General features: G+C 36.0%; 2 protein-coding genes across 2 annotated transcripts in view; one reads left to right on the forward strand and one right to left on the reverse strand.

Annotated features, from left to right (window-relative positions):
- LOC113227520 overlaps window positions 1-2,289 on the forward strand; it is a 53,117-nt gene extending 50,828 nt beyond the window's left edge. Inside the window, exon 4 of the mRNA XM_026460456.1 lies at window positions 2,224-2,289. Coding sequence (XP_026316241.1) covers window positions 2,224-2,289 — 66 coding nt within the window. The remainder of the gene's footprint in view (window positions 1-2,223) is intronic.
- A 2,457-nt stretch (window positions 2,290-4,746) lies between these two features.
- On the reverse strand, window positions 4,747-23,409 carry LOC113227521 (synaptic vesicle glycoprotein 2C-like). Its single transcript, XM_026460458.1, has 13 exons — window positions 23,403-23,409; window positions 23,145-23,307; window positions 21,730-21,948; window positions 21,135-21,255; window positions 20,524-20,676; window positions 15,643-15,735; window positions 14,669-14,835; window positions 13,368-13,481; window positions 11,600-11,741; window positions 10,639-10,708; window positions 7,655-7,814; window positions 6,353-6,510; window positions 4,747-4,830 (listed from the first exon to the last, which is right to left on the reverse strand). The coding sequence occupies exons 1-12, from the start codon at window positions 23,407-23,409 to the stop codon at window positions 6,363-6,365; spliced, it is 1,557 nt and encodes a 518-aa protein (XP_026316243.1). The 3' UTR covers window positions 4,747-4,830; window positions 6,353-6,362.
- Between the last annotated feature and the right edge of the window lie 667 nt (window positions 23,410-24,076).

Here is a 24,076-nt window from a genome sequence, read left to right on the forward strand (position 1 = left end):
TTGTAGACGTGGATATACATAATGCAGCAAGTTTTTTAGTATAATAAATATTAGACAACATCATATACGTTGTTCTTATCCCAAAGCACTCCCCGGACACTCCATACAACAGTCGAAAGTTATTTACCTACTACTACTACATACAGCAAGGTGCTATCTGCACACGCGCAAATGTGTGCGTGAAGTAGCAGGGTTACCCATCACTTTCTCGTACTATTACGTTACGTGGTCAGAGCGACAATATATTGAAAATTCTAAAGCGAATCTATAATTCTATTAATAGAGTCCTAATTAATTACACATGTTCATTAGGTATATAGGTATTATCGTTTAGATGATGATAAACAGCCGTACACAGCACAACTCATGACCATTATAAATAGTAACCTATAATGGTGTTATATATTAACGTACAAGTTTCGTAATGAATAAATGATAACTATATTCAAATAACAAAGCCGTCTTAGCGCGAAAACGGCTCAACGACAGACTTGTTGCCGTTCAATCAAATGTCCATTCTCGTTAATTTTTTTGTTCTCTGCCCAAAGTAACTAAAGCACTCGTGTTACGGAAATCAGAAATAATGACAGCACCACAAATATCCAAACAATGACAATATAGAAAAGTTTTCTACGTTGACCCAGCCGGGATCGAACCGGGGAACTCAGCGTAACCACTCGACCACTGAAGTCGTAAAGAATAAATAACTGTCAATGTAAAATAATTCGTATTCGATTATCGTAACATGGTGGCGCTAGAAAAAGGACATCGGACTTGTACCGCGTGTAAAGTTACTATAAAAAATTAAATACATTTCATGAAAAATAATTCATACAATAATTATTTGTGTTAAAATGTTCAGCTGTATTTCATAAAAAAAGATTTTCACTATTAAATTAATTATTTAGAAGTCACATGCTAATTTATATGCACTGTTTATATCGCATATATATACCAACAAAAATCATTTTGCTAAAAATGTTACAAAACACAGTACATTTTTATGTTTTTTCAGGCCGTGATAAAATATTTTTAGCGTTAAAAATAATTTAGTTTTACAAATCTGTCCAACAGAATCAGCAATTAAAACATTTAATATTCTACTACAATTGTTTTAATTATTACACCAATATTTACAATTTTTATTATTGTTATTATTAATTAATTAAATACGCCTTTTATAATTTACTCTTCAGTTTATTCTCTCATTTACATTTTCATTCTTTGATATTAATCAGATTGCTTATTTTTTTTTATTGCTTATACAATGTAATTCCATTACGAGAACGAAGAATGTAAAAATTTACTACGTTATTAGGATATTTTTTACTAAATGAATTACTAAGATTATTTTATACTAGTATCTTTATGTACATTTTAATTAAGTTCAAAATTATCTAAACCGTCATATTAACCAAAAATATCTAAACATCCAAAGGATTTCGGTGTCTTTTCTTTTGGATTGTTCTAGAATGTTTTAGATTCTTAGGGTATCAACGTACTGATCAACACGGTATCGGTTTGAGTTGGCCAAAAATGCGTCATGTCCACATGTAACTGGTAAATAAAGTCCAATTCTGATTTAATTTTTATTAAGAATAAATCCACAAGTATTCTCTTTTTAACCGACTTCAAAACAGGAGGAGGTTCTCAATTCGACTGTACGTTTTTTTTTCTTTTTTTGTATGTATGTGATGCGATAACTCCGGTATTTGTGAATCGATTTTCATGATTCTTTTTTTGTTGGAACTTCCATAGTGGTCCCATTTCATTTTGAAGAAAATCATCCCCCTCGAATGGCTGTTCACGCATGAAGATTCATTTTTATAAATAGCGCCTAACTTTAATTTAGGAGCAATTATTTTAATGGTTGATTTTGCTATTTCTCCAATTCTAGGCGTTTTTCTCTCAATATACTTTGAGTAGTGAGAACCGATTTTTATTATCTCCAGTGTCAAGTCCTGTATAGTGGCGAACTAGGGGATATTTCAATAAAACTTAGCAAATAGACGTAATTCCACGTACTTTTGAGGTCGGTTTTTTTAGTACTCTGTACTGAGATTATTCATTTATAATTTTTTTGTGAAAGCACTCCACTGGTTTGTTGTCATGATGGCACTCACACGACTATTTGTATTTGCATATTGGATATATTTGGCAAACAATCACCATGTATAGAAAGCACATGTGACAAAGCCTTGTTTGTTTACTCGACAAAAACAGCAAACACCAAACTCGCATTACCACGAGCTGATCGGTTCCTCGATACACGTCAAAGGAGCCAAATAGGCAAATATGCAAGAAAACCGTCCATATGTATATGTGTACACGGTCAGTATCTGCATGTTTGTCTGTAGTGCGATTCACGTAAGTTCAAGCTATCACAATATCGTTGAAGTTACGTAGTCGTTCGATCGAAGTCCTATCCAAAATGGGTATTCACGCATCACTTGAACGAACGTTGATATGAGTAGAATCGAAACGTAACGACTAATGAACGACGTCTTGGATTGTGAAATTTGACATTTAGTCGTCGAGAGTCTATTGAAAGAACTGTCAAAATTTTAGCAGAATACGTATGACTTGTCGTTTAGAGTCGATTTAAGTTCGTATCAAATACTAAAATACGCTTTAACGACATTTGGATCGAACGACTTTAAAATTGGACTCGTAGACGTTCACTGTCACGTGAATACGAAAAAGCAGTTCAAGGACTAAGTCGCTACGATATCGTAACGGTTCGATAATAATAATTCACGTAAATTACCCCCCAGGTCGCTAAATATCGTTCCAAGTACAACAACAAACAATTTTTGAACTCATGTCAGTTAAAATTTTCAATTATTCCTACCATTGTTTGGGTAGGTTGAAGTCAAAAGTTACTTTGTTTATATTCCGTCAAACCATTTATTTAACTTTTGACATTTGTATGCCTACGAAGTTCCGTAATTATCGCCATACAACCATAGGCAAAAAATGCAATGCTTCCTGGACTGTTTTTTTTAATTTTAGTGGAGGAAAGTGCTCTTTAGCTCCGACATTTACCGAGCCAACAGATTATGTAACGAAAATTATTCAAGTTTTGATACCTGTCTAATAAATTATAATAAGTTCTTATTCTTTATTACAATGAATCATTGACTTACAATTATATGGACGTCGGGTTCGCGCTAAAAAGTGTCCGAACTTATAGGGCGTTAAAATCGTATACAGAGCGTCTTCGTTTGTTCGACTGACAGTGAAGCAAGCAAAATTAGACAGTCCTGCGATGACATTACAATTTAAATTCAACGTTTTAGCTTTTTCATATTCCTTTAGATGTCACTACGTTTAAATAGGTTGACTTGGGACATTTTTTTTGTGGTTTTTGTATTAGACCCGTCGGCCATTTGTTTGTAAGTCAATGCAATGAATCATTGGATTCTTCTCCATATGAACGGGAATCATCACTTGAATACTCATTAATATTAATTATTAATTCTTGAGTACACAAATTGTCAAAAGCAATATCACGATTCCAATAAGACAATATCTTCTTTTTGGAACCCGCTCACATTCACGATCAAAACTTCTTAATAAATAATCGAATCGGAAACGCATCGGGACATCATTAATAGATTAGAATTCGAGCTGTCAAAAGTTAAACAAATGATTGGACGGAGTATACTTAGGATGTGTCGATATTTTAGGTTATTTTTATTGTTTAGATAATTATAAAACGGAATATTTCTGGTACATGATTAGAACAGGTAAATACCTGGTTTAAGTTTTTAGACGTAGTTTTGTGGTGCGGCCGACCAAACAACTTACACCACCAGCTTGAAATGCGGGTTAATCACGTAAGGTGAAAAAAAGCCGGTTGCAATTGAATTCTGTTTTTCCGGCTCAGTGTTGCCGTTTAAACCACTTTTTCTACTAATTATCAGTAAAAATTATAATAGTATTGTCCTTTAAACTACTGTTTCTAATAATTATCTACGAAATTTTTGATAATGTTTTATTTAAACTATTGTTTCTACAAATTATCAGTAAAATTTTTGATAATGTTGCAGTTTCTACAAATTATCTGTCAAACTTTTTGTGAAGTGAAGTTGAATGCTTATACTAATTTTCGGTCAGTTTAAACGGTAGTACTATGTCGAAAAGACAAATTGCCGTCGGACTGTCTTTCATCTTACAAGGTTAGCGTGCAGGTCTTGCTAAACCTAGTTTTTATATGGCCACCAATGGCGCGGTGTATCAGTTTATACTGGAAATGTATAACCGAAGCTTTAGCCGGGTGTACAATCAGCATCACAATACTGATGCCTACTGTACAATCGACTATAAAAGTGCATAACCCTCAGCGGAGAGGTAAACTTTTGTAGACTTGTGTAGACTTGTGTACAAATAGTTTTATGAATCTCATAATTACAATATAAAAAAAATCGATGTCAGTATCGAGTATCATTTGTGTCAAATATTTCAGTCTAACACTTTGGTATTTCTTTTCAATCGGGCAAGACTTTTAATATCTAATAGAGGGTGAAAATTAAATAGTTTAATTCTACATGAAACTAAAATCCTGATAAGTGACCATATATAGTCAGGAATAGAAAGGTGTCTCCCCTCTCACAGATTCGCAGGCCGAGAATTCAGCTGTCCGAAAAAACAGTATTTCATTACACACAATAAGTTTTATAACGTTTCATAATTAATTCTATTAAATTTTCACCCCATATATATAGTTCTTCTATATATAGTTCATAAGAGTTATGAATCGTCTTATTTCTTACATAGCTGCCTCGTCTTTTTGAACAATTCGCGTCTCTTCAATGTATGCAGGTCAATCTGTAAAGTATAAAAGACATTAGTTTTTATAAGGTAATATTGTACATAATAAGTACGCACATGGCTCAACAAGAGCGTTGGCGCACCACGTCGGGTTCGTATCAGTTCCGAATGATGGTCCGAAATTTCATACGGATTATTTTATTTCTGGATGTACGCGATATTAGTATTTTCGAATTAGGTGGAGTTAAGTCACCTTGCCACTAGATGGCGTTGCTTTGTGAATAATATCGGTGACGAGTAGGTGGCGCTATTTATGATATATGCCATACATATAAACAGGCATACGGCCCGCCTGATGGAAAGCGGTCACCGTCGTCTATGAACGCCTTTTTTCGTTTTTTTTATAACACCAAGTGACGGGACGAACAAGTCGTGCGCCTGATGGTAAGCTATACGCCTGTCCATAACAGTTACAGTGCCACTTACAGCTCCAAATTGCAAAGATCTGAGGGGCACTACCACTACGCCCGTCACCCCGAGCTGTAAGTTTACAAGTCTCATGTGCCTGTGATTTCACCAGCACCCTTACCCTTCAAAACCGGAACACACTGACATTACTGCTTGGCGGCAGAAATAGGTAAGGAGCTCTACTGTTACAAATTTCGAAATTTAGATTCGCAAAGTTTCGGATTCGAGACGAATACGAATGCATGATGACGAATATGAATGGATGCAATGAGCAAACGCGCTTACGCATGAGGATTGCAAATCTCCATGTTACAGATCGTAACTCTGAAAAAGGTCCCGTCTTCTATGATACGATGTGGCGCTGATCAATAATAAATAGCCTGAAAGTAGTTTATATAAATGGCTGTGGATATCAACTGATTCCTCTTTAATATGAACTAGTTTCTTTTGAACCTACTTCAAAAAAATGAGGAGGATCTCAATTCGACTTTTGTGTATGTTATATTACGCGATAGCTACAGCATTTGTGAACAGATTTTGATGATTCTTTTTTGTTGGAAAGAGGGTACCTCAATAGTGGTTCCAACGAGTATATAACCAGAAATAGAGACAATTTAAGGGTCATACATTCCTGGTAACTCAACTGTGATACATCACTTATAAATATCAACTCTCGTTTGCACTGAAATCACAAATTACAAAGCTGAAATAGTACAGCGCCAACAATTGACCTGTGTACGGAGAAGTACTTCTCCGTATATTCCAAAAATATTCTGTATTTATTGTAATAAAGATAATATCTTTAACTATGGGGGACTGTTCCATTTAATGGTGTGATAAAAACAGCAAAACACCTAATTACAAAACAAACGGAATCACATTTCATCGGTAATTAAACATGTAATTTTTAAATTTTCGTCCATTATAGCAATGCTCAAGTTAAACAGGTCGATCTGAAGTGAGACAATTGACGACTCACGTTAATTGTTTCGAATTCGAGCTAGCCAATCGGAGCGCAGTTGTCACCGTAATGATTTGACAGAGTAGTTTTCAAACAAATTAAATGGCATTTCGTGTCTCTTTCTGGTTATATACTCGATGTTAAACTTACGTTAAGCGGCCTACCGGGCGTGGAAGGCCAGCACAGTAGCGAAGAGCGCGAACAGCCCGCAGAGCAGCGCGGAGAGCGGCGCGCTCGCCACGCCCGCGCCGCGCACCAGCGCGCAGGCGGCGCACGACACCGACACCAGCAGCCCGTGTGCCGTGCTCCTGCGCACGGCCACAGGGCCATTTAATCGATTGCAACGCCGGGCAGCGCCATCTACCGGCCGTGGCTTCGAACCGTGTACAGTTCACAGAAAATAAGTTACTTGTTTAATTTGCCTAATTTTATTGTATTTGATTATTTTGCAATTTTATTTTATTTTCAAATTAATATGGATCCATTTTGATTTTTTATTTGTTGTGTAGTTTTTTTAGTAATAACATAACAATTGAATCCTTTTCATTTTATTTATTATCTGTTCTTAAATCCACTAAATCGATTCTCTCTTCGTTACAAATTGTCTCGATAAGATATTTTAATCGATTTTTCTTCATTCGATTCTATATCACTACAACTCTGAAAACTTTAAATCTCAAACGTCACCTTACAAAATGGCGGGCTTTTGAAGTTACAAGTACGCTTTTACAAAGATTATTTTTATTTTAAATATATTATGAAGAAAAAACGAAGAAAGAAATAGTAATGAAGAAATTTAGATCTATATTTCTTATTTTAAACCAAGTTACAAAAAAGCTTTATAGTAACAATTCCAATAACTACGAATTCAAAGCTTTTGTTGAAAGTGACAGAAGATAATGTGATTTAAGTGAAAATGAAAACATAAATATTGACTCCCGCCGGTTAAGACTATTTAAAAAACCCAAATAATTGAACTAACTTATTTATGAGAAAGTAAAACGTAATGTATTAGAATCATAATGGAAAATATTACAGAGGATCCCGATCATTTTAAACGAATACATGGCTTAAAGGACTTGTGTCCAAGCCAAAACTCTTAATAAAAACGTCACCTTACCCATGCTATGTGAAATGAACTTTATTATTGACTAAATTAGCGTCATCTACTTTTCAACATGTGGACCACGACACACAAAACATGTTACGCCGCGCCATAGTCTTCGTAGCACAGTCCACTAGAAGTCTCTAGTAACAATACCAAACATGACTTCGTCACGCTTATTACATTACAGATTTGAAGGGAGGATCTTAGGGAGGTGTAATAATATTCAGGGTCCCTAATCAAGGCCACTTATTGAGTTAATAAAAGTGGCGCCCTAATTGGGCCGCATAACGCAGGGCCTTTGAAATCGGGTCGTGTAATAAGCGCTTGAGTTCATAGGGCCTTACCTAAATCCTGCCGGGTAGCTGTCCACAACATTGGTACCAACTGTGTAGAACAGCAGAGTGAGGGGTACGCGATATACCGCCTCTACGATGTACAGAGCTGATTCTCGTCTGGCGAAGTATATGGCAGGCGACAAAAGGACTAGAAAAATGCAGAGGGCCACTGGAATTTAAAGAAAATGTTTTGTCTGTAACAAGTACACATAGCGACATTTTTCTTTATAATATACTCGTAGACCTTAGCTCGACTTAAAAAAATACTAATACGGTTCATTTTTCTTGGATCAAGCGACAGGGACATTAGTTTTATTTCAGAAATTAAAGTCATTTGAAAAATGTATTATCATATAATACAGGAACGTTCTATTTAGTTCAGTTGATATATAAAAAAAATTTTATATGTAAAGTACCTATGGTAGCGGTTTTCTTGTAAAATTTCGAGGTAAGTTTGTGTTTTTTTCTGTAGTGAAAAATTTTTCAATGTTATGCGCAATCAACCAAAGCCATTTGAGGTTGTATCGATTGTGAACAGTAATATAGACTGATTGATTGCTACACAATTGATTAACTTTAACATTCCAAGAATCTCCTCAAGTACCAAAAATATTTTTTATTGTTACCTACATGTTCTACAAATTTCATCAAAAACACATCTATTCGACACTCCTGTAGGTATTATAATAATAAATTGAAAGAACATTTTTCTTTATCGTTGATGAGTTACAAGCACAAAGCGGGAGATATCATATTTTACAGAGGACGCCATGAATAATTTAGAATGAACTAAAACCTCTGTGATAGCTGGTCCTTACTATGTTTATTTCTTATTTGATAGGTGCGACCTTTTTTTTGGATTGGGGTCCATTGTACAAATTTAAATTTTGTATTATTAGCAATTATTTAATAGAACAATCTGGTCTGTTAGTAATTTAATGTATATTTTGTAAGACTTGTATAACCTAAACATAAATAAATAAAAAACACCAACTGAGCTACTGAGTTAGGTGAAATTATTTATTTATTTATACATTTTAGGAAAATTCACGGACAAATAATACAAAAATAATATACTTAAATATGAGTAATCCAATGTCATTTACGAATTTCCACCAACATGAAACAATATAAAGTGCTTAGTAAACCCAAAAAGAGATTATAAGGGAAAACAAGACCACAGTCACTAATTTGAAAAAAATCAAATAAAAATAAAATAATAATACCAAAATAATAGACAATTAAACGAACAAACCAGTGTATTCATCGCCAATCACGCGATGTGTCAAAGTGACGTTTGGTCTTTTCTCGCCTAACTGTGTCTAAGCTTGAACAAAACAAATCAAATTCAGAATGATTTACTGTCGCACTGTTAAAAAGTCTCAATGTACGTACCATGTACGTATTTTGCCTATAATTAGTGCTCGCAAACGGCACTTGCAGAGGTGGTCGACATCTGTAATGCAACATGTTTGTGCGCAGGTTTATGTGTGACAACAATCTGGACAATCAATATTACCGTTGGCGATTCTCATCAGAAAACTGACGTCACCAATGTCTCGACGTATTTTGTTTAAAGATGGGCAGTGGATTAAGACTCAGTCAACCAGCCCGGTTTTTAACACCAGGTTTTAATCCATTTCGTTGCTTCTGCTATTGCCAAGCACAAGTCCGGTCGTGTATGGAGTACTGCTGTCACTTATGTGATGGCTCTGCTAAATACCAACAGGCCACCTTGGGCTCAATCGACAAACGTGCCAAGAGGCTTATTAGGTGACTCGGAATTAGTAGAGGCAAAGCTGCAGAACCTTGAACACCTCTGTAAAGTTGCCTCCTTATCAGTATTCTACAGGATATATCACGGAAAGTGTGCGATGGAATTGCATAATTTGATTCCGCCTTCCCCTTTCCATCATCGGCGGACTAGGCGTAAGCTGGGATTCCACCCATATGTTATGGACATTCCAAAGATTCGCACGAAGCGTTACGCTTCCACATTTATATGGCGAACGGCTATGGAGTGGAATTACCTGCCTGCAGACTTGCTCCCTGAAAGTTATAACGTGGACCTTTTCAAGGCGAGAGTGAATAGGCATTATTTAGTTGTGCATGCTACATCGTCGACCTCATCGTCACTTTCCATCAGGTGAGACGGAGGTCAAATGCGCACTTACTTTTATAAAAAATAATTTAAAAAAATCTTTCTACTGTTCTTATTACAAAGTTGGATGTGAAAAATATTTTCAGGCGAATAAGAGGTAACTCCATACAGCTCAACCTATCTTGCAATCCCGTGGATTTTCACTACTAACGATGCACATTACGACTCGATTTTTATGAAAATCGATTCAATACGATCTAACGATTTATTGTATCGATTAATTTTAATGTTATTTTGAAGGGAATCGATTGAAAAAAAAGGCAAATTTAATCATCTAGATCCAAAAGCAATAAACATTTTCTTATAATATTAAATTTAAACAAAATTCGATTTACAACAAGTGCAAATCGTTTTTGCTCTCGATTTCAGGCAGTAATGGGTTTCACAGACGCACGCACGCACGCACGCACGCACGCACGCACGCCCGCACGCTAATAATAAGTACTGTCCAGTCTTAGTTTTTATTTTTATGGTTTTTCCTTTTTTTTAACAAATTTCTACGTCAAGCACCAGCTCCCACAATATACTACTGTAATTTACCTACTAAGATTTATATTGTGTTGTGTTTTATGGTGAGAAATAAACATATTTATTATTATATTTATCTCTGATTTTGTTGCAAAATTTTCACAAAATATATGAATATAATGGTGGCTAAAACATGATATTCAATAGATAAATATAATTGTAGTTTTATTTCAAATTGATATATTTCAGATCCATGGCTAAAACATAAATTTATTATTATTAATAATAACATGTAAGAAGTCGTAAATGTCAAAAACTACAAGAGGCCTATATTCATCAGTGGGTGAAGTTGGGCGCTACTCACGTTGTGGCCGGGCCTTCTGCGGTAGCAACGCAAGTACAGAAGCTATCAGCATAGCATGTGACACGTAGCTCTGTGAACAAAAGGAAACTTTACAGTTTGTACAACAAGAACCAAAATTGGTTATAGAAAACATGCTTTTACTTTTCTATTATGCTATCCTTCATTCTATAGTCTTTTATTATTTCTTCACATTGATTGAGAAAAGCACCATACACACCTCGGCGGGAACGGGATTGCCTGATTCGTATAATACAACTTGCAACTCATACTCGTCCGGCAATCATTTACTTCCGATAATGCGATAATGTATTATTAAACAGAGATTCGATTTTTTTATGATACAAAGTGTCGGGTTGAACTAAATCTTGCGCCTGTAAGCAAGCGACACTTGCAGTGCCACTCAGAGCTTTAAATGTCAAAGATTTGAGGGCTGCGCTTGTCACCCAGAGACATAATGTAATTGTTGAATAGACAATTATTTAATTAGAATTGGACAATCAAATCTGCCTGTAGCCCATTTTCTGATGCTGTTGTGACTTCTGATACTAGCTATGAGCGATACAATTTGCTGTTTGTGTCTTTCTTCCTTCCCGGAAGAGTATTATGCAAAATAGCTTCAATAAATAAATGTGCAATCCTTATGTATTGGATGTCCATCCTTGTTCATGATAATTACAGTCCAGTGTACTAATTACATCTATTTGACACGTTTTATTGAAATCAGTTACCGGAAATTTCGAGATACCGGGTTCATCCTCTAGCTTGTGGAATATTTTCCGCTGCCCCGTCAGTCGCCATTGGGCGCTTGTCGTCGTTGAATTTATGTCAAATTTTCTCATGGACATGTAACTATACCTACACCCAGGAGGCCTATACCCAACAGTGTGTGTTAACGGGCTGAGACGATGATGATGACGAACTATATCTACTGTCTGAAATATTTTCTATGAAATAAGTTCACCTGTTCGGTAGTGATCCCATCCAACCGCGATGTCAAATCAGGATGCCTGTTGCAAGCTGGCCTCATACCGCGTAGTGTTGTTCCGTTCAATGTACACCACTCGTCTAGTTCTTGGCCTACTTCCATATCCGTGTCTATTATACTAAATAAAAAAGATTTGAAAATTAAAGCGGTCTCATCTCAACATCAATAGCAAGCTCATAAACCATCGCCTATATAACCAGAAATAGAGAGATAATCATCCCTGGCAACTCATCAGGCAAATGAACCTTATATCACTTTTAAATATCAAATATCGTTTGCATGAAACCACAAATTAGAAAGCTGAAATGGTACAGTCAACAACTGATCTGTGTGTATGTCTCCGTATATTCCTAACAATGGGGGCTGTTCCATTCGGTGGTGTGGGAAAAATGGCAATTACTTACAAATTAAACGGAATTACATTTCATCGGTAATTAAACATGTAATATTTCAATTTTCGTCCATTATAGCAAATCTCAAGTTAAACTGGTCGATTTAAAGTCAAAACAATTGACGACAACCGTCAATTGTTAAGAGTCCGGGCTGGCCAATGGGAGCGCAGTTGTCACCGTAATGATTTGGCAAAATAGTTTTCAAACAAATTAAACGACATTGCGTCTCTATTTCTGGTAATATACTCGATGTCATAAACAGTACTGGGGGCTTAATCCCGTTCTGGGTCCGACATCTGCCCGAAACAATTACCGTCGAATGAGTAATATTCGATTAAATTAAAAGATGCATGATGCGAATGAATCTTCATACTTTACATTATCTTTTGATTTGGTGGAGTGTCATTAAATACGTCACCTTGTCACTAGATGGCGTTGCTTTGTAAATAATATCGGTCATTAACAGGTGGCGTTTTTATGATTGTTAAATATATACAGGGTGTCCGGTAAAGAATGGATAAGCCTGAAATGCCTTATAGTAGAGCTTATGAACATTCAAAAATAAATATAAAGAAAAATATATCCCATACAGTACCTAAGATATTATATTTTTTTCATTAAATTTAATTATTTTCATCTTATGTATGTATTTCATCTTAGGTATGATAGATATACATTTATATGAATGATATTCGCACCCCTCATAGAAGAATGGCATAAGTGAAGTTACGTCAAAAATGCTTATTATTTTTATTCTATTCTATTACTCCATTAGATACTGAATAATATAACCGACATTCTCTCCGATTCTTCTAAGTCTATCGACAATATTAGTAGATAAGAGTTACTACAACTGGAGAGGATGCGTATATACATACATATATATATTTTTATGTATCTAATACAGCAATAAACATTTTTGACGTAACTTCATTTATGCCATTCTTCCATGACGGGTGCGAATGTGTAGGCAGCAAACAAGCATGGAAAGCGGTCACCGTTTTGTGTGATACAAGTGACGGGACCAACAAATCGTGCAACTGATGGTAAGCGATACCATACACGCCTATCCATAACAGGTGCAGTGAGGGACACTAGCACTGCGCCTCTCTGCCTGTAATTTCAACAGCACCCTTACCCTTCAAAATCGAAACATAGTAATGCTCACATTACTGCAGAAATAGGTAGTTTATTTTCTGCATTGACCGGGGATCGAACCCGGGATCTCAGAGATGGCGACACCATGAAAACTGGCTTCCAATCTACTCGACTGCGGAGATTGTCAAAAATCATAAACAACAACTTTTGCTCCATGATTTTTTGCAAAACATCGCAAGACGCTTTCTACTTACGTGCTATTAACAAATAGAGATCCCTCAAACTTGGTGTAGGAAGTTTTCACGTTGGAAAACGTGACGTCGAAGAAGGAGCAGTTCTTGAACGACACATGCGACATCAGCATGTCCCTAAAAATAAATACAAGATATAAACATGGATATAAATAACTGACGATAAATTTACTATAAAAAACAAAACAGACCTCAAAAATTCGTGGAATTAGATGTATTTGCCAAATTTTATTGAAATCGGTTACCGGAAAGTGCGCAAAACCGGATTCATAACTTAGTTTGCCACCCTTCGAGATGGACTATTTTCTTCAAATTTAAATATGACCAACACTGAGATACTCTGTTTCTAACAAAAAAAAAGAATCATCAAAATCGGTAAAGCGACAGTCGAATTGAGAACCGCTTTGTTTTTCTTGAAGTTCGTTAAAAAAACGCAAAAAGAACAAGAACATTTTGGTAAAACTGACAAACTACTGTCCGTTTCAAACCATTCTATTAAAAATAAAAACAAATAGGTCATTGACCCGACCATAGACAGTTTAGTAATGGCCATTTGAGGCTATCAGCGCGTAAGTAAGTGGTGTAACCATCAAGTATATAACCAGAAATAGAAACGAAATGTCATTTAATTTGTTTGAAAACTATTCTGCAAAATCATTGCTGTGACAACTGTGCTCCGATTGGCCAGCCCGAATTCGAAACAATTGACGGGTGTCGTCAATGGATGTCGTCAACTTCAAATCGATCAGTTAACTTGAGCTTTGCTATAATGGACGAAAATTGCAAAATTACATATTTAATATTTAATTACCGATGAAATGTGATTCAGTTTGTTTTGTAATTACATGTTTTGCTGTTTTTCCTACATCACCGAATAGAACAGCACGGCATTGTTAGAGATATTATTTTTATTACAATAAATACAGAATATTTTTTGGAATATACGGAGAAGTATACACAGGTCAGTCTTGGCCTGTCTATATTTTAGTGCAAACGAGAGTTGATATTTATAAGAGCTGTATCGCTAATGTGTTACCAGGAATATATGGCCCATAATTCGTCTCTATTTCTGGTTATATGCTCGATGGGTGTAACAGACTTATTTTCTAGAGTATTACCTTATTGGGATACTATTTCCATGTATATCAAAAAATATAATATCAAATAAAAAAATACATATAAAAAAATGAATGAATGAAATATTCTTTAGTGCACTTTAAAAATTACATCGATAACACAAAAGACTATTATAGCGTAGGTATTTTCGATAAGAGTGTAATATGTGCCTATGCACAAACACTTACCTAAAAGTACAGTTGGTAAAAGTGACATAGTTGTACTCGATGTTTTCCAAAGTGCGGTTATAATGGTCGTTTTGGAACGATACATTCGATATAACTTTCTTTGACGCCCCGAATAACTCGTTTTCCATACGCAATACAGTCGATGGAATGTACGAGGACAGGTAGAACTGCAAAAGTTAAACATGTAGTTAACATTGAACATGGAATTCTAAAGTGCCTCTACCAGGAAAGTACAGTCAGGGAACAAAAAAGTAATGACAACGGACACTCTCCGCCCCTCCATAGCTTTAGATACCGCACCACGCCCCACACATTGACTGAACGGAAAACGGCTTTGATATTTGACTATAGTTTTCATTTATTAATTACGAAACTTGTACTTTGTATATAACATCATTGTATGCTACTATTTATAATCATAATTAGATAAAGAGAGGAGTTTCTTGCGTTTTCCGAAAGATGACACGAATTATGTCTGAGACTCATTCAGTTATTTCTTCATTTATTTAGTGCAGAGTAATACATAACAGAGATTTATTATATCAATATAATGAGACGCCATAACTTCGTAAGCTAGCAGACAAGGGTTCTCGAATTTCCAATTTGTATTGCCGAACACGCAATTTTAAATACTTTGATTACCTTATTTAAAAGTAACTGTCCAAAATATAACATTTTAAGCGCTTTTAATATGTTTTTTAAATAAATCTTTAATATTATTGTAGTTAGTGAATTAATGAAAAATATAATATTATATCGATATAAATACCCAATTAACATGTGTAATTATTAGAATTCTATTAATATAATTATAAATAACAGATTCGCGTTAGAATTTTTGCTATGTTGCCGCTGTGACCATGTAACGTAAAGCGTCAAAACGATAAATAAGAATGTATTTTTTTTAGTGACATCAAGTGATAGGACGAATAATGTAAGGTAAATGCGATTAGAATCTTGTATTTGTAGATTACCTGTATGACCATCGAGAAGAGAAGCACTCCTCCTAATGTGTAAGTAGTTCTTCTGTAAGTGCTGGAGAACAGCTGGAAGAATGACTGCCAAAACTAAAAAGAAAGGAATATTTATTTATCTACGCACATACCATAAACCCTCTATGGTGTGTTCAAAAACCGCAAATGACGACCAGCATAAAGATAAACTGTTTTGTTAGAACAAATTTCTTATTTTATTTTGTGAAAATGTTATTAATTCGATTTTATTATTACATTCAAATTTCGAACATCTCTGAAAAACAAAACAGTTTGATTCGACTTCAATTTTAATATCAGTCGAGATGAAGTTTTATTCGAAATGAAATGTCAATAGCAAACAATTTTGACAAATCTCACACGTTACTTGATATCGAACGATATGATAGTTGGCCGACTCTAGTTTGTCTATGATTAAAAAAAAACTACGGTGGCATGTCAGCGGGAGAAATAAGTTTTTTGCATTATTTTCCTACTAATTACTGCTAATAGCTTTGATCAATGCCGCAACGCCGGTCGTAACATGCAGTTCCTGAACATATCATATAGAGCTTATAATATGTCTATAAATAAAGCAGTGTATGTAACTGTACATAATTAGGCGTTAAAATACTCGTGTGATGTTTTATAAATCCGTAGTTTAATACCTTTCATTATGTAACAGTTACGTGAATTATTATTATTAGATCACATACAGACAGACTACAGAACATAGCCACACACACAAACGTATAGACATCTGATAGGGCATGGTAATCCACTAATTGAACTAGATACAGGGTGTAAGTGTGCCCAGGCGATTATTCCATAAATCTAAGAGATATCAAAAAGCTTTAAACTGATATCGAAATTACGTTACCTAATGAGTAAATCGACATCAATAACTTTTTTTAAATAAAACTAGAAATATCCAAAATTTTAACATAAAACGCTCCGATACATTTAACATGACAAGCAAGACGCTTTAGTTGACCTACTTTAAGAGGTAACAATATGTTAACAGACAACAAAACTGATACAAATATAGTAATAAAACTAACGTTTAATTGAATAAAAATATAATGCCTTAGCCAATTATTTGGTCAAGCGCGAGTTGTCCATAAAAATAAATAAAATTGATAAATTCTTTGTACTGCTGATCGACTCAGTTTCATGTAAGGAACATTTCATTGTATGGGACAAAAAATCGGGACAACAGAAGTTGGTCAAATTTAATCAAATGGTTTTTATGCATAATCTCAGCATAGCACTGTGATTCCCCCATAGGCCATAAATCAAAAAAAATCATTGGCTTATCCCGGTTAGATCAACTCACTAAGTTAGTAACTAGTTAACAAGCTTCCAAAAACTATAAATATCAATGTAATTAGGTCACGTTATCATTCACTTTTGTGCATCGGAAGTGAGCGCATCGCGAGACTAATTATCACCACGTGTGAGTCATCGAAACTTAATCACTTTGTTTTTGAGTGTCACTATTCCAAATCAAGTGTTTACGTGTTGTGAAAGCATGGAGATCCAAGAGCATGGTATGTACTTTTATTATCAATTTTTTTTCATTTTTTTTATGCATACTTTTTTTTATATAATTTTTTTATTGAAGGCAGTTTTTTGGTGAAAATTTTTGGCATAACTTAATTTCCTTTAGACCTACAACTTTTGGCTGCGCTGAGCTGCACCTGAGGTATATGGTTTTTGAATAAGGAGTATGTCCTTATTAAGAGCTATGAGTTTCATTTGCATCTTGCTGCCTCTTCTTGGCTTAAAGGGGTGTCAAAGTATGCATGTCCATAGTATTGAATTTTTAATTTTTTTTTAAGTTCAGCTTTCATATTGTTTTAGGTACATTTTTCAAATGTTCTGTATCGAGGATGACAATTTTTGATATTTGGCACTCTAAAGTGGGTAATCCAAATGAAAAAATGCAACACGTCCTGAGCACTTTGACCGAAACATCATCCCTTTCTGACGACATCGAAAATATTGATTTAGAGACTTTAAGCCTTAAAATTAAGAATATTTGTAAACGAATTTCCCACTACTGGGCAAAGTCGAATCGTACTAGATCTAAATTCTTAGAAAAATATTCAGATTGGCTGCATGTCGTTGAAAATATTGATGTACAGCGAACTGAGTTACGTGTATCTCAGAGCTTTGACGAAGTTAAACCATCAACTTCTTCATCGCATGGCCGTCCGAGAATTAAGTTTGAAGACACCAGTAAACGTACAAAAAGGAGAAGATTGGCTAGTTTGTCTAACCAAGACCCTTCTCTTGTACAGTCATTGCTCAATGCGTCCGATAGCTTGTGTTTAGGCCTTAAAGCGCCTACAGTGATTGTTACAGCAATCACATTTTCACTTGTGATTGCTCCTATAGTTTCTCCATAATTTTTATTGACAATAGTGGTGGTATTTATAAAAAACTTCTCTTCTGTTAAAACCAGCGACGAACACGTGTCAGTTTGTACTTCCTAAATGTATATCGAGAATAAACGTCTGCAACTACAATTCAGGATATTTTAATTGAGAAATTCATCCAGCCACTTCTTGCCTAAACAGCTTGTCTTGTCCTGAAATCGATTCTAGCGAAGTTTTATCGCTCATTGTTGAAGCTCAGTTAACTCGACATCAATATATATTAGTAAAGAATTTTATAGACAATAAGTTTTCAAAAACCATTTTCCCATCTTACCAAAGTGTCGTGGAATCTAAAAAACACTGTTATCCTTCAGATATTACTGTTACAGAATCATCCGCCGAAGTCGAACTTCAAAGTTTATTAGATCATACTGCCAATCGGATTCTCAAGTCTCAAAAAGATGTTTTGGATAGTGTACCTAATGAGTCTCTAGATAAGATATCTTTGATAGGGAAATGGGGTTTCGATGGCAGTACAGGGCATTCAGAATATAAACAGTGTTTTTCTGACTCCACTCTTGAAGACAGTAGCCTGTTTGTTACTTCGTATGTGCCACTTCAGCTTGTTTTGACAACAGATAACAAAGAAAATTCAGTAGTTTTGTGGAAAAATCCTCGTCCTTCATCAACTCGATACTGTCGTCCTATACGCCTCCGATATTTGAAGGAATCGACTGCAGTGTCAGTTGAGGAAGAAGCTCATTTTAAAGATAAAATAAGGAACTTGCAGCCTACTGTTTTCAAGGAAGAAGATCGCGAATATCGCATTACTCATTGTTTGCAACTTACTATGGTAGATGGTAAAGTGTGTAATGCACTTAGTGGTGTTTCTTCATCAAAATGTTTTATTTGTAACGCCTTGCCCAGTGAAATGAACAAAATTGACGAATGTTTAAATAAGGAAGTCGATGAGAGTAAATATGAATTTGGTTTATCACCTCTTCACGCGTTAATACGTTTTTTTGAATATTTTGTTCATGTCGCGTACAAGTTAGATGTTAGGAAATGGCAAGCTAGGTCCGCTAATGACAAAATGCTTGTTGCTGCAAAAAAATCATATGTTCAGACTCAATTTAGAGAAAGATTAGGGCTTATAGTGGATAAGCCTAAAAGTGGCGGAAGCGGAACATCAAACGATGGTAATACAGCCAGGCGGTTTTTCTCGAATTCAGAAATTTCCGCTGAAATTACTGGGATCAAGAAGGATCTCCTAGATCGTTGCTGGATCATCCTTCAATGTTTAAATTCGGGATATAATATTAATAAGACGAACTTCGAAGAGTTCGCTTTAGAGACGGCTCGGCAGTTAGTTGCCGAGTATCCGTGGTATAACATGCCTGCTTCCGTTCACAAAGTTCTAATTCATGGTGCTAATGTTATAGATTACGGTTTGTTGTCAATCGGAGAGTTGTCTGAAGAAGCAGCTGAAGCGACTAACAAATACATCAAGTCTTTTAGAAAAAATCATACGCGTAAAATGAGTCGCATTGTGACCAACACAGATTTAGTAAATAGGCTGCTTCTTCATTCAGATCCCTTCATAACAGGTCTACGAAAGTTACCTGTTAAAAAAAAGGTGTACTGTCAAAAGCTGTATTAGACTTGTTATGTATTTAAAGTTAATATTGTTGAGATTTAATGTATTTTGGTATAATTTGTGTTTTGTTTGTATTTTGTAAAATGAACTTTTTTATGTATTTTTATTGTTTTAATTTATTCATTTGTGGTTATTGTTAATACAAATAATCATTATTTACACAGTTTTACCATTAAAAGTCGCAGTATAAAATGTTTTAGATACATCGTCTAAAAACAAAATTACTGCGAGACATTTTTACACCTAAATATTGTCAAATATTTTTTAAAATGTATAATTTTATTAATTTACGTTTACCTAATCATATTTTAACGTAATAAAATAAAAAAATAATAATAATTTCGGAGTTACGTATTTATGACCGCCTTAGTATGGAGCGTGAATCACCGTGCATAGTGTACAAAAAACCGGCCTCAAAAATTCGTGGAATTCTATCTATTTGCCAAGTTTTACTCAAATTAGTTACTGGAAATTTGTGTGGGTGTGTGGATGTAGTGTGCGGTGGTCCGTGTCTGCGTGCGTGCGTGCGCGTGTGTGTTGTGTGTGAGTGTATGTTTGTGTTTACATACAGTTTGTGTAAGTACTGAGGTGTTGCACGAAATTTTCGTGATGGTAAAATTGTCGAAGAAAATATTTGTTATAATTGTAAGGTAGGCTGAGATTTTTGGTTTTGATAGTTAATTAATTCCAAGCGCTACTACAATAGGTCTTCGGTTTCAAGATAATCATCTAAAGGATATATGTTGAGGGTTTTATTAACTTTATTATACAGAAGGTATTATATTATGGCCTTGGTAATGGGCCTTATTAGACTACTATAAGTTTATTCTATTAAGTTGAACTCACCATCTTAATGCTATGTTTGACGTGATTGCTGGCTTGGGGCCGTCTTTTCCCCGGCAAAGAGAGTTCCCCAAGGTGGTATGCTGGGGCCCTGTTGTTTGCAGCTGCTACGTTTGCCTTGCCGCATATACGGATCTGATTGCCACTGTGCAGGTTCTGTCATGACAAAAAATATAACGTTAAATGAGTGAAATAGATGCATGAGTAAGAAAGAACTAGGACGACAGTGTCATTTTAAAACTTGTATTTTGGAATTCTGAAATAATTAAATAATAATTTGACTCCATTTGATTTTATTTTTTGATGCTTAATGAGAGTGTCCTATGTTCAAGCTACACGCCTGTCCATAACAGTTACAGTGCGACTCAGAGCTTTAAACTGCAAAGATCTGAGGGGCACTACCGCTATGCCCGTCAGCCTGAGACATGTGTTGATAAGTCCCATGTGCCTGTAATTTCACCAGCGCCTTTACCCTTCAAAATCGGAACATAGTAATGCTGACATTACTGCTTGGCGGCAGAAATAGGTAAGGTGGCAGTACTTCCCTGGACGAACTCTTCCACAAGGAGCTCCAGCTAACTACTCTCTAACTAGGATATTCCCTAGTTTGTTACCTGGTAAACCACCATAGCGTCGACTTCCCTCCCCACCTCGAGGAGGTATCTGGGCGACTCCTGGGTCCAGATGAGGCTTACCAGTGAAGCCAGTATTGGCAGAGTGCATAGGAGGAGATACCTTTAAAAAATGAATGTATTTTAATTCAACAATTTTTTATGTATACTATGCCATTAGTGTTGTGGGTACAATTGTTCTGTATAGGGTGGCTGCAATTGTTCTGTGTTCTTCGCTATGACGTGGCTATTATTGTTTACTACAGGGTGGCTACTATTGTTCACTACGGGGAAGCGACGACTGGTCACCATAGGGAAATTAGTATTATTCGCTTACAGGATGGCTACAGTTGTTCGCTTACGGGGTGCCTACAACTGTCTGATTTTACGGAGTGGATACAATTGTTCACTTTGACGTGGCTATTATTGCTTACTACAGGATGGCTACTATTGTTCACTACGGGGTGACTACAAATTGGTCACTGTAGGGTGGCTACTGTTGTTAGCTTTTACGGGGTGGCCACAATTGTTCACTATGAGGTGGCTACAAATGACCATCAGTGGGTGGCTATTACTGTTTAATGCTGGTTACACGTACCTATGCCAAGCGCTGAAGTGCTCCTTGTTCTCGATGAGAGTGAGCGCGCCGTTGGGCGGCAGCACGGCCGAGGCCAGCGCCGCGGCCAGCAGCGCGCCCAGCCCCGCGGCGCACACCAGCGCCGCCAGCGCCCGCGGCCGGCACGCACGTGACGTCACCTCGCCCGTGTACGTGTAGCACGTGGGCACGATGCCGCCCGACCCTATCGCCGAGCAGAAGCTGCAACGCGACATCGGTTGCTGTACTTCTGTGCGTCGCTACAGATCTATTTTATCTCGTGGGGCAGGACAAAACTTGCACAGCTTTGTTTATAGTGATGAAACTTTTTTGAGAAGTATAGAATAGAATACATTTAGTTGCCAGAATACAGTAGTAGATAAAGGTCTTAAGTAAAATTAGGTAAATTGTATTCAACCTTTAAACAGATGTGCAACTATTAATTTCATGTTCGGTTACCACTGTTAATTGCAATTCAAGTAAATGTAAATTTGTATTTGAAAATTCTAAGCATTCCTTATTACTATAGAAGCAAAAGCCATTTTGTTAATTGTAATTTAAAAGTGTGTCCTTGTAACAATTTCATTTCATTTGGAAAATTGTTGAAAATGGCAACGAAGTTGGTACAAAGGATTCATAATTTTTGCTCTAGTGTGCCTGTGATTAATTTCACGATTAATTTTCATAGGCTTATATAACTTTTTGGGGAGCCCGCGTTGGATCATTGTGGTCAGGAGGACGACAATTATAATACTAGTTAATCTATTTATAGTACATAATCCATGAATAATAATAATATACATACATAATAATTGCCTCCGTGGCAGAACGCTTACCATGCTGAACTGAAACGCAGAGGTCCTAGGTTCGATTCCCAGGCCGGGAGAAACATTCATATGGCTTACATTTACTTCTCTCGAGAGTTTGGGTGTAATTTGTGGTCGTCTATGTGTGTGTCCATGCCACGCTTGTGCTTTATAAAAGATAAAGCAACATCAAGGTCAGTTTATGGCAGCTGTAAAGGCACCGGTTGAGTGAAGAGGTTCATAAATCTCTCATAAGATGTCGCTTACGGCGTTGAAAACCGAACACAAAGATCTACTTATACAAAACGCTGCTTTATCGACCTACAGCTCAGTTGTCAGAGTGACGCTACGGTACAACGTGGTCGCAGGTTCAAGACTTGACTGGTCGAAAGAATTTTTCTTTGTGTTCGATATTTGTGTTAATAATTACTTCATTCAAATTAAATTTCACACAGAAGTTCCGAAAAACTCACCGAGGTGCAGGCCCGGCTACGAACCCATGCCCCTATGCTTGAGAGGCGGTAGGTCAAATTATTAGGTTACCACAGCTATATATATGACAAATGAACTATATAATATTGATAAGGTCTGGCCACGTTATTTGGGTCTTACCGTGCCATCATAAAGCACCCATAAGTAGGCATGAATGCGGCGATGACGGCGAACACTGCGTTGACGGCTAGAGCAGACAGCAGTGCACGGCGTCGACCCAGTCGAGCGGCTAAAGCTCCCCACCCTACGGCGCCTAGAGATCCCCCCACTAGGCTGATTAGTACTGTAAACAAACAAAGACTCTTCAAAACGATGTTACTATTGCTAGACTAGTTTAGTTACGTCTGTAGTATAATGTCCTACGGGGTTCTCATGTACAAACCATATTTGTGTTGCAAAAACAAGCGATTCGTTGTGTACCGTTTAGATTCTCGAGTTTCTCTCAGAGAAAAGTTTAAGGAGACTGGTATCATGACTATGGATCACAGTACATTTATTCAAATATTTTGTAAGCCCACCCATAATATTAACCTTAGAACTAAGTCCAAGCTCATGGTACCATGATTTCGTTTAACTAAGGTAATTATTTTATGAGGTACTGTATACGTTTTTACAATGACATTCCGGAGAATATATTACTAAGATTATCATTTCCTAAATTTAAAACTATATTAAAAGTATTTTATTGTTGCAAAATTGAAGAGTATGTGTTAGACAAAGATGTACATGAGTCTAGATTCCACACAACTATTATTGAAAGTGTATTCCATAGCATATAAGCTCATTTGAAAAGAGCAATTCCTAGAGCTTCTTGCTCGTTCTTCTCAGGGAAGTCAGCACACTGAACGACTGCTCGTTAACTGTGCTGTTGTACGTCGTACACTATTGGTGACTGCTTCACAACTCGTGACTCCTGATCGTTACCAAAGTCTGTTCCAATTCATTTTAAACGAAATGTAAACAAAACATTTTGGTTGAATAACTAAAGCAATCACTCAATGAATCGAATAAGTAACACTTTCACGTATATTTTGAAGATTTCGACTTGATAT

This window comes from Hyposmocoma kahamanoa, unplaced genomic scaffold (genome assembly GCF_003589595.1).
Source record: "Hyposmocoma kahamanoa isolate Upper Pololo Valley unplaced genomic scaffold, ASM358959v1 211, whole genome shotgun sequence".
In the NCBI taxonomy this organism is placed as follows: Eukaryota; Metazoa; Arthropoda; class Insecta; order Lepidoptera; family Cosmopterigidae; genus Hyposmocoma; species Hyposmocoma kahamanoa.

Excerpts from the sequence above, each read along its gene's own strand:
- LOC113227521 (XM_026460458.1), bottom strand. Across the intron at positions 15,736-20,523 it reads TCAAACATAGCATTAAGATG|TTTTGGCAGTCATTCTTCCA; the intron begins GTGAGTTCAACT and ends CTTTCTTTTTAG. Across the intron at positions 6,511-7,654 it reads AGCTACCCGGCAGGATTTAG|GAGCACGGCACACGGGCTGC; the intron begins GTAAGGCCCTAT and ends GGCCGTGCGCAG.